The sequence below is a fragment of the Myodes glareolus genome, chromosome 2 (assembly GCF_982192425.1).
Source record: "Myodes glareolus chromosome 2, mMyoGla1.1, whole genome shotgun sequence".
Lineage (NCBI taxonomy): Eukaryota > Metazoa > Chordata > Mammalia > Rodentia > Cricetidae > Myodes > Myodes glareolus.
In genome coordinates, this window is record NC_142027.1 from 94,830,934 (window position 1) to 94,844,166 (window position 13,233).

Consider the following 13,233-nt stretch of genomic DNA (forward strand, 5'->3'; position numbering starts at 1 on the left):
TTTAAATATTAAGGAAGAATTGATTTTCCTTTGCAGCTAACAAAACTTGGTAAAGATTCCAAATATTGTATGCTGCAGACAACATGCTTAATATGCTTAAGGTCCTAAGTTTATTTTCCAGTACTCCCCCTCACAGATTTAAAGTAGTCAAAGTAACATAGTTGTATTTCAACATGAGTAATAAAAAGTCGCCAGCATTCTAAAATATAGAGACAGTATTTTAGTTACTTTTTTATTGCTATATTAAAGACCATAACTAAAAGCATCTTGGGGAAGAGACGGTGTACATCATGAAGGGAAGTTAGGGCAAGAACCTGGAGGAAAGACTAAAGCAGAGACCATAGTGAAATACTGCTTACTAGTTTGTTCTCCATGGCTTGCTCAGCTTGCTTTCTTATATAATCTCAGATTACCAGCCCAGGGTGGGACTGCCTACTGTGGGCTGGGCCCTCTCGCATTAATCATTACTAAAGAGAATGTGGCATACATCTATATCAGACCAATCTGATATAGGAATTTTCTCAATTGATGTTCCCTCTTGTCAGATGACCCTCACTTATTTCAAGTTGACAAAAGACTAAACAACACAGGCAGGGTCTCTCATTTGTTCACCAGTTGTTCACCTAGATTGCAAGGCCAGCATGTTTTGGGTATCTTTGTCTGTCCTCCCAGCACTGTAGTATAGGTGTACACCGCCATGCCCAGTTTTTATATGGTGTTGTGAATCCAATTTCAAGTCCTCATTTTTTTCTCAAGCCCCTACTTAATGCACTGAGCCATCTTCCTACCTCCATACTGCTGTTATTTTATATTTATTTAATCTGTTAAGTCATTGAGACAAGCACATATGAAGAGGAACCTGCTGGAACGGAAGGAAGCCATAGTTTTCTTTGAATGTCTAATCAATTTTAGATGGTGCTGCTTGGCAGACCCCACTGCACCCCTCGAGTGCCCCTGCCACTCTGACTCCTATATTGTTTGTTGTTTCTATGATGACATCTTCATTGGGCCCAGACATTTATTTTGCTGTTCTCTTCTCAGTTGGCCATAATGGCAACCTCCTATATTTTCAACTAAATCTTGCTCTTAGAATTACTCTTGCCTGTAATCCCACTGGAGACAGATGGACCTCTGTAGGTTCCAGGCCAACCAGGGCTAACCAGTGAAACACTTGTCTCAAAAGAATCTATAGAGTCAGTCTATCAAGTAGTAGGCAAAGCTAGCCCTTTCCCTAATATAAACCAAACAAAAATCTAATGCATTTTCTCTGGTTTGTCATCTGTGGCCTTTAGGATGTATCACTCTCTGTGGCTACCCACCACTACCGTATTTTTTTGAGCAGCAATGGTGGGAATCTTTAGGTAATTATGTTGAGGCTTCAAACACATGAATACCCCAGGTTGGTGTAATATCACAATAGTTGTAGGGTTGTTTATGCCACATGTATCAGGCTTTTGAGAGAAATGATTGTCCAATTTCTTCTGATCATTAAGACTCAGTGTCAGTGTGAGTTTGATTGATGCCATAGAGGCCAGAACATGACACATTGGGAGGATCTTAAGAGGTACTCCTTTCTTCCTCTTCTTAATTTTTCATGTACACACCATGCTCATGTGTACGCACATGCACACACACACATACACACACACACACACACACACACACACACACACACACACACACACAGACATACACACCTGTGTAGCCAAGACTGACCTCAAACTCACTGTATGGCTGTATATGGCCTTGAACTCCTTTTCCTGTTTCCTCCCATTACTTAATGCTGCTGGGATTGCAGGTATATGCCACTCCTGTCAGCCAAGAGACCTTGAGGGTGATTCTTTGCATCTATCCTAGTTAGGGCTACTATTGTTGTGATGAATCACCATGACGAAAAACAAGTTGGGGTAGGAAAGGTCTTACTTGCTTTATACTTCCATATCGCTATTCATCATCAAAAGCAGTCAGGACAGAATTTCAAACAGGGCAGAAACCTGGAGGCAGGGGCTGGTACAGAGGCAGGCCATGGAGGGGTACTGCTTACTGGTCTGCTCCACATGGCTTGTTCAGCCTGCTTTCTTACAAAATCTAGTACCTCTAACCCAGGGGTAGCACCACCACCATGGGCTGGGCCTCCGCCATCAATCACTAATTAAGAAAATGCCTTATAATTGCATCTTATGGAGACATTCAAATAACTCTAGCTTATGCAAAGTTGACATAAGACTGTCTTAACGCACTAGCTGATAAGGTTCCCATGTCTTACTCTGTAGATCTCTGCCTTTTCCTTCTGATACTTGCTTTTTTGTCTTTATTGACATTTGCTGTAGAATTTAAATACCATATTATTTTTCTTCCCATAATTTTAATTGTCTTTGGTTCTGCGTGAAAATAGCGTGTTGTTCCTCCTTCTTACCCGCTTAGCCCCCAAATTTCCTCATACTACAGTAGACATACATTCTGTTTAGGTGAAAGAATCACTTTGCCTCTTTTGATCCACTGATTTCTTAACATGCAAAATGGAATTTTATCTTTTCCTTTTTTTTTTATTTAGAAAAAGTACAGTGTCAAAAGAAGACAATTTTTAAAGGAAATCATTTGACTGACTTAATTCACAATACTTAGCAAACAGCTTGTGAGACTGAGGCCGGGAAGGCACTTGTACCCACAGGTTCTAAGCTAGGTTGGGTAACATAAATAAGCACAGGTACACTGTTGCTCTTGTTTGGGGATGAGGAGACCGAGATGAGAGGTGAGCGGCACAACCAGCATCAAACTTGAAAAGGGACAGAGCGACAGTCTGTTTTCCTCCAGATGGTGTTTTTATGTTAGGAAATGAAGAGTACAGCTTTGGTGGAAATAACTTCTTAGAAGTGAGAACAGTAAAACAAATTACTAGTAATGAAAAGATCATCCTGCATCATCTTGAAATTTTAACTAGGTTCAAAGATTATTAAAGAGGTTTGATTTTTGAATGTTGATATCTTTGCTTTGTGTATATACTAATGTGTATGTTTTAATCTTATCTCTTAGACAACAAATCCCCTTCTTTATGGTTGAAAGATCTTATAAAAACAGAAGATATATCTTTTCTCATAAACACATTCGAAGGAGGGGTTAGCAACTGTGATCAACCAGCGGGCATTCTTGCTCAGCCAACTCTCTGCCATTTGCAAGGGCCAGTGAGCCTGAGAGCAGTCCTACAGTGGCTGGACATGCTCCTTGCGGCACTGGAGTGCTATAACACATTCATCGAGGAGAAGACTGTGGAGGTACAAGACGTTCTGGGTAGGTAGAATTTACTCTAAGGTAGCATTGCCTGATTCTGCTTGGTTTATGACACAGGTAGACTGTTCAGTGCATGACAAAGCAACAGTAACAAGCACTTCGAGATAGAGGTTGTGAGTTATAGGCCAGCCTTATCTACAAGACAGCCTCTGTTATATGGTGAGACCTGTGTAGAAACTAAATTAAAAATAATACTAACAAAATTGAAGCTAGACAGGTGGATCTCTGTGAGTTTGAAACCAGCCTGGTCTACAAAACAAGTTCCAGAAGAGCCAGGACTGTTACACAGAGTAGCCCTGCCTCAAAAAACCTAAATAAACAAGAAAGTATAATAATACTAACAAAATTGATAACAGATACTAGTTACTTAGTGTTGTGTAAAGGAATTTAACCTGGATTTTCTACTACTGAACTATAGTCCAGGCTTCTTTACTTACGTTCTCTTTTGTGTTAATCAGCTTTCCACTATTGTGACAAAAGGCTGAGACAATTAACTTAAGATGTCAGGTTGGCTGTGGCTCACAGGCTTGGAAGATCCAGTCCATGATAGGTTTTGTTGCTTTTGCCCTGTGGTTTGATATGTACTGTTAATCTCGTGGTAGCCAGGAAAGCAAAGTGAATAAGAAGTGGGTGTCATAGTCGCAATATCCCTTAAAGTACACACCTACAAAAATTTTATTTTGTTCTCCACCTTCTAAAGATTCCCCTACCTCCCAGTGACACTCTAAGTCAGTAGGTGGTATTTTATGGGACCACTGTCACATATTTTGTTGTTGAACAAAATGCTAGCAATGTATTACTCTACTAAGAAATGGTTGTATTCAAATAGTTCCATAACTGACTATTTATAAAATACAACCCCTTTCCCTTTTAACAAATTTTTAGTGATGACTAGGGCAATACCTTGTTGTTTTGAATGTTTTTTTGGGGGGGGGCGGTAGGGAGGTATTTTGGTTTTTTGTCTTTTTTTTTTTTTTTCCAAGACAGGGTTTCTTAGTAGCTTTTGGAGCCTGTCCTGGAACTAACTCTTTTACACCAGGTTAACCTCGAACTCACAGAGATTGCTGGGATTAAAGGTGTGTGCCACCACCGCCCAGCTGTATTGAATGTTTTAACAATGTAATCTCTGATTGTGATCTCTCTAGACTTCATCTTAGTCCTACTCCTCCTCCCACCCTAACTCCATTCCCTGGAGAATCCACCTCTTGATTCAGACCCAGGACCACTGTAACACTTCCCCACTGCCTCTTGAAGTCTTTCTTCCAGCCTTCTTCATTCCTTTGTGTCATTCACCAACCCACAGAAACACTCTGGTTACGAGAGACTTACTGAGGATCCAGAGTGGGCACCAGCAACCAGTGAATAGAACACTCACCCATCAAAGAGGAAATAAGATCTTTGCACCAAAAAACACCTCTAACATCATACCTCTAGATGCCTATATCCCAATGCAAAATATAAACATGAACAGCCAAGACAGCATGCCTCTTTCAGAAACCAGTAACCCTGTTGCATTAAACCCTGCAAAATGCAATTTAGCTGAAACACAAAACAAGGACTTCAAAATGCGATTGTGGAGATGATCAAGAACCTTAAAGAGGCTGTTCACTCCACCATTGCAACTCCCCAGTCTGATTCTTAGCCCTGTAGCAGACCACCAGTCGGTGCCTGCTTCCAACATCTGCCTTCATTTCCTGTGGGTTCTGAAGATCCTCTCTGCAGACCATCCTTCCTCCCTTACCTCACCCCTCTGTAATGGCTGCCAATACCGAGAAGTATGCTCTGCCTGGGCACCCACTGGCCCAACTAGCCTGGAAATCAGGTGCACAGTCTTCACTCTCCTTCCTGTGCTCCATTTCAAATTCCTCAGTCTCTCAACTTCTTCCTGTAGCAGACCACTTGCAGGAGCCCTTCTCACTCTGCTTCCCTAAGACTCTGTCGATCCTTGTGACAGCCCAAACTTCCCTCCTCCTATAGACCCTTTCAACGTTCCCTCTCTAGACAGCCCTAACTTCCCTCCTCCTATAGACCCTTTCAGCGTTCCCTCTCTAGACAGAGCTAACTTCCCTCCTCCTATAGACCCTTTCAGCGTTCCCTCTCTAGACAGCCCTAACTTCCCTCCTCCTATAGACCCTTTCAGTATTCCCTCTCTGGACAAACCTTCCCTCCTCCTATAGACCCTTTCAGTGTTCCCTCTCTAGACAGAGCTAACTTTCCTCTCTAGACAGTCCTAACTTCTCTCCTCCTATAGACACTTTCAGCATTCCCTCTCTGGACAGACCTAACATCTCTCCCTATAGACCCTTTCAGCATTCCCACTCTGGGCCATCCCCAATCCTTTATGTCATGACTAGAAACTTGATCTACCCAGCATCCCCAGTGTCCCACCCGGCTCTGGAGGTTTTTATGTCTTGGGGTAGTGACCTGAGAAGAGTGGAGCAATATGGTGAGTGGAAGTAGTTTAACAGTGTGCAGTGGGGAAGAAAACAGCTGGATTTTGTTCAGACAGGTGGATTTTATAAGGCAATGTGGAGTTGGGCTAGAGAACGTCTCTGTAAGAGAGCAAATGCCCAGCATACCTGATTAGAGACAGCCACTGTCATTTGTTTTTGCATTGCCCATTGGAGGAGTTTTCCAATTTCTTCATTCTTAAAAATAGTGCCAGATGTGGTGGTGCTCACCTGTATTCCCACCTCTTCAGAGGGGGGGGGGGGATCGCTAGTTTCAATCCAGCTTCCACTGTATAAGCATGTTCCTGACTTAAAGACCAAAAGTAGGTAAAATGAACATTATTTGCTATTTGTCATTATTTTATTAGATTAAAATTTCAGTGCTAGATAAAACCATAGGAATTTTAAAATATTATTTAGAGACTAACCTGTGTATTTATTTGTCAAGTCTTTTTTATATGAGTTGCCAAATTGTTCTTTTAAATGATAGTTTTAAATGTCAAAGTAATCTTTGACAGTCAAGTCTTGTGTTAGTCAGACTTGGTGTTGTGATGATATCTTGACATAAGCACTTTGAAGAACATAGTTGTTTGGGCTCGTTGTTTTAGAGGGCTTAGTCCATGGGGGCCTGGTTCTGTTTATGCCATGGTGACAGGAAGATGTGGCAGATCTCTTTACCTCACAAGAAGTGAGAGAGTGTCCCTGAACACAAAGACATTCCACTAGGGACCTGTGTCTTCTAACTGTTCTTATCTTTTAAAGCTGAAGAACTCCCAGAAAACTCACCAGCTGGGGCAAAGTGTTCAAACCATAGCCAGAGGCCGGATATAGTACAGTGGTAGAGTGCTTTCCTAGCATGTGGGAGGACCTGTGTTCATTTCTACGAAAGCAATAAATAAGTAATAAACAGATGACCAGACCCTGTATAGACATTGTCACTGTCTCTATGAGAAACTGATTCAATTTGAATTATATTTTAGTTCAAATTTTGAACTAAGAACCTAAGAAGAAATAGGTGCTATTTTTATTCATCTTTTCTTGAACTTATGTTTTTAATTCTTGATTTTTTTTTGTTGAGTGTTTATCATTACCTATATTTTAAGAAGGAACTTCATATTCCTTTTAGAGAATGCACACTAATATTTTACTGTTCTTATTCCTAGGTACTGAAACACAGTCTTCACTTTTAAAGTCAGTGGCTTTCTTTTTAGAAAGCATAGCAGCCCACGATGCTAGAGCAATTGAAGGAAGCTTTGGCACAGGGGTATCAACTGGGCCTCCCAGTCTACAGGAGGAAGAAAAATACAACTATAGCAAATGCACAGTCTTGGTCCGGATTATGGAATTTACCACAACCCTGCTCAATACCTCTCCAGAGATTTTTAAGGTAGGGTCGTAGCTCCTGATGTGTTAATTTGAGATTAGTACTTTAAAATGGGAAATGTACTTAAGTTTCCCTGAAAGCAGTGGTTCTCAACCTATAGGTCATGTCCCCTTTGGCAAACCTCTGTCTCCAAGGCTATTTACATTATGATTCATAACAGTAGCAAAATTATAGTTATGAAGTAGCAACCAAAACAATTTTATGGTTGGGGTCACTACAACATGAGGAACGGTATTAAAGGGTCACAGCGTTAGGACAGTTGAGAATCACTGCCTTAGATCATTAGCCACAAGGGAGAAACATCAAAACGACATTGAGATGCCATCTTAGCCCAATTCAAATAGTTATCATTAAGAAATCAAACAGTAACAAATACTGGTGAAGATGGGAGAAAAAGGAAATCAATTACTGCTTTGGAGGTCAGGACCTGAGGGTATAGTTTAGTAGGAAGGTGCTTGCTTGTAAGCTGTGCGTTCCGTCCGTAGCACTGTAATTTCTTTAAAGATAGGAATGTGAATTAGCCTAGCCACTCTGGAAATCAGTATGGATATTCCTCAAAACCAGAATAGTGATGTTATGTGATAGAGTCTAACTAGATATTCTAAAATTTAAAAAACATTAAAATCTGAAATCATTTTGGTTTCAAGCATTTTAATACTTTTCAATTATTTTCAGAAAATCTGCCAAACTGTCAGTATTGTGTCTATTCCTAGCTGTGGACCTTGTTTACACTGTGATGAGAAGAGCTCCTGGCTAAGAAGCACTTTATTCCAGCTGTCTTTTCTATCTTTGTAGCTCCTGGAGAAGGACTTGTGTAACACAAACCTAATGAAAGTCTTAGTGAAAATGCTTTGTGAGCCCGTGAGCTTAGGGTTCAATGTTGGCGACGTCCAGGTTATGAACCATCTTCCCAGCATTTGTGTGAACCTGCTGAAGGCACTGAAGAAGGCCCCATGCAGAGACATGCTGGAGACTCACCTGAAGGAGAAAGTGACAGCGCAGAGGTGGGCACTCGGGCCGTGCTCACGGCTACTGCGAGTTAGGTCCTCACTTATCCTTATGTCACGGTGTTCCTGACAGCCGTGTGCACAACTGCAGTGTCCTCAAGAAAGAGACTTGTCAGTGCCTATGTGTGCTTATGTGTGTGCGCGTGCGCTTGTGTGTGCACACACAAATGATCTCATACACTTTTTGGAAGTCATGAGCTTCACTAATTCCTTTCCTGCCTGTAGGCTGGGAGAGCACAGTAGATGTACTACATTGCTGTTTCGCGAGCCTTTCTCTGGTGTTACCTCTGTGTTTTCCAGGACCATGGTAGTGAGTCTGAGGGCCAAGTGACTAGGAAAGTTATGATAGCACACACAATTCCTTAGTGTATTCTTACCTGGTTTTCTGTTCTCACGGCCAGTGTCGAAGAGCTCTGTGCCATTAACTTGTGTGACTCTGATGCTCGCCAAGAAAGGACCAAGTTGCTGTCTGTCTTATCAGCCTGTAAACAGCTTCACAAAGCTGGCTTCTCTCATGTTATATCACCATCTCAGGTAACCATAATTAATTTATTTTTATGTACCTTTTGCTTTATTATAGTAATTTCATTATGCTAGTACATATTGACTTTTATGTTTATATTTGCTTAAAGTATTTTCCATACAGAATATACTGAACTCGAAATTATAGAACACTTACATATAGGTGCTGACTAGAGTGTGAATATGAAAGTAAAGATAGAATGAGAGGAATAAAGGACCGTTGAAATTGTAGTAACTTAAAACATTTTAAGAACCAGTTACTGTAGTCCTATATCACAGAAAGATGTAAATGAAGTCTGTAGCTTAAACAACAAAACCTGGGTTGGAGTTGTCCTAAGCATTGGAAAATAGTCATCAGTGTTAGCTAACACACACACACATATATTTTTAACTGAAGAAATGACATTGTGTGTTTGTGTTGAACACCTTCTCTCACCAGGCAATTGATGTCAGTTTTTCCTTTAGTCTACAGCACTGGATCATCCCATTGGCATGAGGCTGCTCTCTTTGGTTTATAAAGGCATTGTACCTGCAGAGGAAAGGCAGTGTGTGCAGTCATTGGACCCCAGCTGTATGAGCCTGGCCAATGGACTCCTGGAGTTAGCCTTTGCCTACGGAGGACTGGTAGGAATTCAGCTACACCCCACCCTTCCTATCGAGTGACTTATATAAGTTACTTGTGGTATGGCTCTAAAAAGTATGAAATTTAGTTAGTAAAGTCTTAGATGGTCACATATTATTATTGACTTGCTGGCTTTTTTTCGGTGGGAGGTTTTGAGACAGGATTTCTTTGTGTAGCTCTCTCTGGCCGTCCTAGAACTTGCTCTTGTTGAATTCATGTTGGCCTTGAATTCACAGAGCTCCAACTGCCTCTGCCTCACAAGTGCTGGAATTAAAGGCATGAGCCACTACCACCAAGCTGACTTACTGACTTTCTCTTCTTTAATACATTTTGGAAATAAAAAACATAACCTTCTTAAATATAAGTTTTCTGCCCATCTTTGTTTCCAAAAGGACTTTAGGCTAGGAACATGTTGTCACTAAAGTTGACCAGTGATGACAATCTTCTTTCCCTATCTTTATTGGTTCTTGGAATGAATGCTTAAAGGGACTGTGGAGGGCATCCCTGAGGCACCCAAGGCACCATGGCCAAAGTCCTCATGACTCTGAACTCAGCAGAGCTGGCCTCAGATAAACTGCTGTAGCTGAGATCTGCAACCAGCTCTCTGTGTTTGTCCCATTCCATCCTCCCTCATTACTTTTCCCATTGCAACAACCTCTTCTTTGTCTCATTGATGTTCTCATTTATACTTTAGTTTTCCCAAACAACTTATTAGACTATTCTTTAAGCTGCAAGATTTTTCTGGAAAGTTGGAAACAATATCAATGTAGGAGATTCCTCTTACAAAGTGAAACCTAGAAAGCAGAAGTTAAATTAAATGTGTATTATTTAAACAAGTCCTGACTTCACATACCAGACTCTTTTGAAGGCTCCTTGTAGACTTATGTGTACCTGCTGCCTCACGGTCTTTCTGGGGATGGTTCACTGGTATGTTCTTCTCTCTTCCATAGTGTGAGCATCTTGTGAGTTTGCTACTGAATTCAGCACTGTTGTCTATGCAGTATTTGGGCAGTTCACAGAGAAATGTCAGCTTCTCCCACGGAGAATATTTCTATAGTTTGTTCTCAGAAGTAATCAATAGTGAGCTATTGAAAAATCTTGATGTTGCTGTATCAGAGCTCATGAAGTCATCAACAGATAATCCAAAAATGGTAAGGAACTTTTTCTTTAAATATTTTCTTACCTAATGTTCACAAAATGGTTTTTATGTTTCTGATGGTTTTTCTTAAAACCAGATGTCTTCCTGGAGGCTGAAAGATCTGCTAATGTATGGAAAAATAATCCACAGAACAAAACTATCTTTATCAAGATAGTATATAAGACATTGGTTATTTTTTTCCATTCCCTCAAACCCTTAAATCTCTTGGCCTAACACTGTAAGATACAATACTGTAGGATACTGGCTTTTGCTAGAATGTCATATTGGAGCTTTTAAATAAGTCATATGCCCTGCAGTGTTTGTTCCAACACCACCTGTAGGCTAGTCCTCCTCACTGCCAGCCTGTTTTTAGAGCACTCAGGCTTGAGGGTCTTGCCCTATTTTCCTGCATGTTCTTTCCACAGCCCTCTTTGCCTCATCACAGTAACTCTTTAGAGGGTGATATTTATTATATTTGTATTTTGTTTGCTTAATTTAGGGGATTTTGTGGGGTTTTGTTTGTTTTTCATGATTTCATTTTGAGACAGCTGACCTGGAGCTCACTTTGTAGGCCAGGTTGGTTTCACACTTAGCAGAGATCCTCCTGCTTCTTCCTGTGTCTCTCTCTCTCAGGTGCTGGGATTAAATGTGTATGCTGCCATCTATTTTACAGGATTATGAAATGAGCCTGGCAATGTGCCCTATAGGTAGTCAGAAACTGAGGTTAATATTTGTGGAGAGTTGTAATTTCTGCTTATCTAACCTGTTACATGTACCATCATTGTCTATTGCCAGCAAAAGTTGCATTTACTGCCTCTATTCCTTCCACACAACTCTCTGAAATGACAGAATGAGATTAAGAAGATTAGATCAAAACAGTATTAATGGGTGCAGAGAAAGAACAGCAGAATGAGAAAACTGCAAGGCAGGACAGGCGTGTCAGTTCAAACCCTTAGCCTGTCTACAGTAGAAGAGGGTGAGAAGACTGTATCAGAGGGGTTGAGGAGTGGGGCTGAGAGGAAGCAAGCAGGGGAGAGACACGATGAATGATAAAATAAGAATTGCTACTAAATAAGAAGATTGGAGAATACTCTGGAAGTAAACATAGGTACCTGAAATTTAAAAACAGGGTAGATGTGGAAAATAAAGTTGAGGAATTCATGGAGACTAGGGTGAAAATACAAAACCGGAACAAAATGAAAGTGAGGTGCAGTGATGCACGCCTTTAACCCCAGCACCCGGGAAGCAGAGGCGCGCAGGTCTCTGTGAGTTCAAGGCCAGTCAGGTCTACACAGCAAGTTCCAAGACAGACAGGGCTAATACCCTATCTCAAAAAAGAAAGAAAGAAAAAGAAAAATGATGAAGGATCCTGGAATTGAGTGGACAGGGCATAGGCCCGGAAACAGTGGTGGACTGGAGTTCTCATGTGTAAACGGGCTGTGGAGTGCCCTACTCCCGGTTTGGGAATGATTCCACAAGGAGCATATATTTTCCAAATGTTCACCATGAAAAAAAAAAAAACCTGAAAATTCTCAAGGAGATAACTAGTTATGTGTAGAGAATCAAGAAATTGAATGACATCTTTTTCTCACAGAATTGTGGATAATGCAATCAAGACCAAGATACTGGAGTTCCAATGCAGCCAGATTCTCATTTATATGAGACAGTAGAATACGCATGTTTAGAAAAGCCAGGTCCTAAAGGGTTCTGTTTCCTTGTTCATCTCTTGTCAGGAAGCAACCAGGTAGATAGTAAGAAGGCAGTAAGCTGAGAAACTAAGGTGTTATATTCGGCCTTGTGCGGAGAGGAAGACTGGTTATCTAGGCCTGACCTTTCTACAACACAGCCAGTGCTGTGTCTCTTGAAACAGGTATTTTACTGATTGGCAAAGATGGAATGGCGTGATTTATTTGATTTGGGAGAGTCTGATGACAAGGATAGGCACACTGAAAACAGCTAAGAAGTCTGCCAAGGTTTAGCTGTAGCGAGAGCAGAATGTATAAGAAGGGAAATATGTTGATAGTATACTATATGAAGCATCAGTAAAAAATGCTTATGTCAGAATGATGGGAATATTGAATGATAATCTAACCAAATTCATCATGTTATTCTGTTGCAAAGGTGATGGTAGAATAGAAATGCAAGTGGTAGAAATTATGTTCACAGAAGAGCACTTACTTCGTCTTCCAAATGGAATTTCATGGAGAATGCCCCCTTTCCCCCCCCCCCACACACAGCAGAGTGGGCACAAGGGCATCGGTAGAGTCACCCTCTGCTTTCTTTGGGAAGGTTTATGTTACAGTGTTCTCATATTGTTAAATAACTAAACTTCTATTATAGATATAGCATTTTCATTTTCCTGTAATAGCTTTGGCATGGAAGTGTGGGCTTTTCTATTAATATTAAAATTTTTTTTGTCAATCTACAAATTTTTTCAGGTTAGTACTGTTTTAAATGGTATGTTAGATCAGAGCTTCAAAGACCGAGCTGTTCAGAAACACCATGGAGTGAAGCTTGCAGCTGCAATTATGCAAAACTGGAGGAAGTGTGATTCATGGTGGGCCACAGATTCTGCTCCAGAAAGCAAAGTGACAGTGCTTTCCTTACTGGCAAAAATGTTGCAGGTATTTTGAAAAGAACTTGAAATGTGTTCATCTTAGTTATGTTGTTCTTTTTGAGACATAGTCTTCCTATGTCTTCCTTCTTTCTACCTCTGCTTCCTTATTGCAGATTACAGATGTGTGCCACCATGGATGCCATGGTCATTATTTTGAATTCTGTAACTTATGTTTAAATACTACAGTGAATATTTCTTCAAAAAG

At 40.7% G+C, this 13,233-nt stretch overlaps 1 protein-coding gene across 2 annotated transcripts in view; it reads left to right on the forward strand.

Moving 5' to 3' along the window:
• Prkdc (protein kinase, DNA-activated, catalytic subunit) overlaps nucleotides 1-13,233 on the forward strand; it is a 165,153-nt gene that overhangs the window by 52,057 nt on the left and 99,863 nt on the right. For both annotated transcript variants that reach the window (XR_015737081.1, XM_048452450.3), the window contains exons 31-37: nucleotides 3,034-3,288; nucleotides 6,902-7,125; nucleotides 7,918-8,126; nucleotides 8,531-8,663; nucleotides 9,117-9,275; nucleotides 10,224-10,424; nucleotides 12,850-13,035. Coding sequence is in view for 1 of the 2 variants with exons in the window: in XM_048452450.3 (XP_048308407.3) it covers nucleotides 3,034-3,288; nucleotides 6,902-7,125; nucleotides 7,918-8,126; nucleotides 8,531-8,663; nucleotides 9,117-9,275; nucleotides 10,224-10,424; nucleotides 12,850-13,035 (1,367 nt within the window). In the remaining variant the exon portion in view is untranslated. The remainder of the gene's footprint in view (nucleotides 1-3,033; nucleotides 3,289-6,901; nucleotides 7,126-7,917; nucleotides 8,127-8,530; nucleotides 8,664-9,116; nucleotides 9,276-10,223; nucleotides 10,425-12,849; nucleotides 13,036-13,233) is intronic.